Genomic DNA, 3,450 nt, shown 5'->3' with positions numbered 1-3,450 from the left:
GAGAGAGAGAGTTCCCTCTGATGATTAAAGCAGCAGGAACTCTTGGGCTGGAAATGACTCTGTAAGATTCATTAACAGCTGCTACAGGGGATTCAGGTCTGACCCTGAGTCACACATCTAATCTTTTATTAAAAAAAAAGATCTGCTGGTATAAATAGGAGAGAGTGTGTGTATTTCAACATCTGAGAACTGCCGCTGCTGCTGTGTGTGTTTTGCAGCTCAGACCCCAGTCCAATTTAAATTGAACTTCTCCCTGCAACCTTTCGTTTGGTTGGAGTGTTTTCAGAATTCCCAGCTGCTATTCCCTCCCTCCTTCCCTCTTCTCAAGCAGCTTTGGAAGTGGGTGGACCTGGGAGGCAGGGCTGGAAGTCTTCCGCAACCAAAAGTGACAGGGTCATCGAGCAGGAGTGGGAGAGACAGGGAGCTCTCTCTCTCTCTCTCCTCTGTCTTTCTTTCTTTGATTCCCCCAGCCTCTCCATTTTCACCCTCCCCCCCCCCCCCCACCCCACCCTCTGATTCCCTGATGGCGTTCCTGATGAAGAAAAAGAAGTTTAAGTTCTTGGTGAGCCTGACCCTGGAGGAGCTGTCAGCTGTGCCCTTCGTTAATGGGATCCTCTTCTGTAAAATCCGCCTCCTACACGGGGGGTCGTTCAGTGACCTCTCCAGCAGGTAATCTGGCTCCCGCTCGCATATTTCCTCAGTTGCTGCTCGTTGCTTTTCTCGAAAATTGCGTTGACGTTTTCACCCAGTTCAAATAATTGAGTTGCATTTGTATATCTCCTGCCGCCTCCCCACGCTGAGGCACCGCTTTGTTTTTTTTTCTGCCCACCCCAAAAGGTGGATAGTTGGCTGTAAGGCTGAGCCAGTTCAGCCCTGTTCCCTGCCCGTGTGCCCAATTTGCTCGCAGTCAGCTCCCACAGAACCTGATCATTCTTTGACGCGGGACGTGAGGTGTGGGGTGTGGGTAGGGGGAGGTGTCCCTGGCCAGGCCCAATGCCCCGTCCCTAGCTTCCCCCTTGAGAAGGTTGGGCAGAGCTGCCTACTTGAACCGCTGCAGTAGGGACAGTAGGGATTACAAACAGGTAACCGGTTTCATTGTGTTTCTTAGTGTCATACAGGCCCTTCGGCCCAAACAGTCCGTGCCGACCATAATCCCAAACCAGACTAGTCCCACCTGCCTGCTCCTGGCTCCTATCCCTTCAAACCTTTCCTATCCATGTACTTATCCAAATGTCTTTTAAACGTGGTAACTGTACCCACATTCACCACTTCCTCAGGAAGTTCATTCCACTTAATGAAGCACTCTCTGTGTAAAAATAAATGCCCCTAATGTCTTTTGAAATCTCTTCCCTCTCACCTTAAAAATATATCCCCTAGTCTTGAAATTCCCCCAGCCTCAGGAAAGGACACCTGTCATTCACCTTATCCAAGCCCCTCATGATTTTATAAAGCTCTATAAGGTCATCTCCTACGCTCCAGCGAGAAATGTCCCAGCCTATGCAGTCTCTTTTTCTCATTTTTACTTATGGGAATATTTTCTGGTTTAAGTTGAGGAATAAATACTGGTTCAGGATCCGGGAGACTTGCTATTCACAAGGGGCAAGGGTCTGTAACAAAAACAACTGTTGACTTGCGTGACAGTGTTTGTTAATTAAGGGGCTGAATGGCCTCTCTGTGTAGTGGCTTGAGATCTTTTACAGTGTCCGTCTGTACCGCCTGCAGTGTGCCATCCCGGATCCTGTGATTTTATTTATCCTTTCCCAGGGTGTCACAGATGAGACCAGAACTTACTCCTCGTCCCTAATTGCCCCTTGGTCTGACTGACCAGCTCGGGCCATTTCAGAGGGCAGCTGAGAATCAGCCCTGTCGCCGTGGGGGTCTGGAGTCATGTGTGGGCCAGACCGGGGGTGTTGGTGGGTGTTTGGTGGGGGGTGGGAGGGCGGCAGATTTCCTTGCTCCGTTAGCGAACGTGACAAGTTTCTACAAAAATAGAAAAAGTTGCAGCTATATTTTCTTACAGTTGGATGTCTGGCCGAGCTGAGATGCTGAATCTGAGTTTGACGGACTTGTAAAAGTTAACTCTGTTTCTCTCCCTGTTTAGTCTCTTCCAGCCCATTCTGTCTATAATTTCCAATGTCTCCTCGCTGTATTTTGGGGCTAATATGACAACTGAGTTTTATTAAATCGAGCTCAGAATTCCAACAGCCGCTCAGGTGGGATTTGAACCCATGACTCCAGACCGTTGACCGAGATCCTCAGCAATACCATCTCAGATATATAGCCTTCTCCCCCACGCTCTGTCCCTCGTTCCAAATGGGAGCTCCATAAACTGGTCCCAGTCCAACAGGAAAACCTAGAAATGGAGCGGATAGGAGCAGGTGGTGCACTGGTAGCGTCCCTGCTCCTGGACTGGGAGGCCCTGATTCAAGCTGCTCCTGGGATGACATCTCCGAGTGGGTTGATTGGAAAAATAGGTTGAATAACTAGGGTAGAAATAGGCCATTCTGCCCCTCAAGCTGGTTCCACCATTCAATGTGATCATGGCTGATCATCCGACTCAAGACCCTCATCCCCTTCGATCCCTTCAGCCCCAAGAACTATATCTACCTCCTTCTTGAAAAGATTTAATGTCTTGGACTGAAACACTTTCTGTGGCAGGGAATTCCACAGGCTCACCACTCTTTGGGTGAAGCATTTCTCCCCAGCTCAGTCCGAAATGGCCCACCCTGTATCCTTAGACCGTGACCCCCCTGGTTCTGGACTCCCCAGTCATTGGGAACATCCTTCCTTCTGTGTTTACCCCCGTCCAGACCTGTTAGAACTTTATGAGACTCCCCCTCATCACTAAATGATCCAATCTCTCTCTGTCCATCAGTTCTGCCAACCCAGGAATCAGTCTGGGAAACCCTGCGCTGCAGTCCCTCCATCACCAGGGAACGAGACCTTAAAACTGCGCACAATACTCCAGGTGTGGTCTCACCAAGGCCCTGATGGGGAGGTGCTGGAGTCGGACTGGGGTGGGCGAGGTCAGAAGTCACACGACATCAGGTTATAGTCCAGGTTTATTTGGCTTCACAAGGACGTCACCTGACCAAGGAGCAGCGCTCCGAAAGCTTGTGTTTTCAAATAAACCTGTTGTCGTGTGATTTCCTCACCAAGGCCCTGTATAATTGCAGCAAGGCATCCCAGCTCCTGTACTCAGCCCTGCATATCTCTAACTTCCACATAGTATCTGACTAATTGCAGTGATGGTCCATGGTTCAGACAGGGTGCTCGCTCCTGGTCACAATTAGCTGTGGGTCAGACAGTTCCCTGCACTGTCTCCCCGAACAGCACCCCACCCACAGCCAGCTCCCCCCAACCTATCCCCCTAACCCAACATTTCCACGGCCAATCCACCCTAACCTGCACATCCCTGGGCACTACGGGACAATTTCCCATGGCCAATCC

The 3,450-nt window shown here is 50.2% G+C and overlaps 1 protein-coding gene across 1 annotated transcript in view; it reads left to right on the top strand.

Moving 5' to 3' along the window:
- The first annotated feature begins 511 nt into the window (after positions 1 to 511).
- LOC125486983 (protein FAM102A-like) overlaps positions 512 to 3,450 on the top strand; it is a 21,035-nt gene continuing 18,096 nt past the window's right edge. The window contains exon 1 of the mRNA XM_048616692.1: positions 512 to 669. Coding sequence (XP_048472649.1) covers positions 524 to 669 — 146 coding nt within the window. The 5' untranslated portion in view covers positions 512 to 523. The remainder of the gene's footprint in view (positions 670 to 3,450) is intronic.

Source organism: Rhincodon typus, chromosome 35, assembly GCF_021869965.1.
Source record: "Rhincodon typus isolate 14 chromosome 35, sRhiTyp1.1, whole genome shotgun sequence".
Taxonomy (NCBI): Eukaryota; Metazoa; Chordata; class Chondrichthyes; order Orectolobiformes; family Rhincodontidae; genus Rhincodon; species Rhincodon typus.
This window is presented reverse-complemented; position numbering and strand designations above follow the sequence as displayed.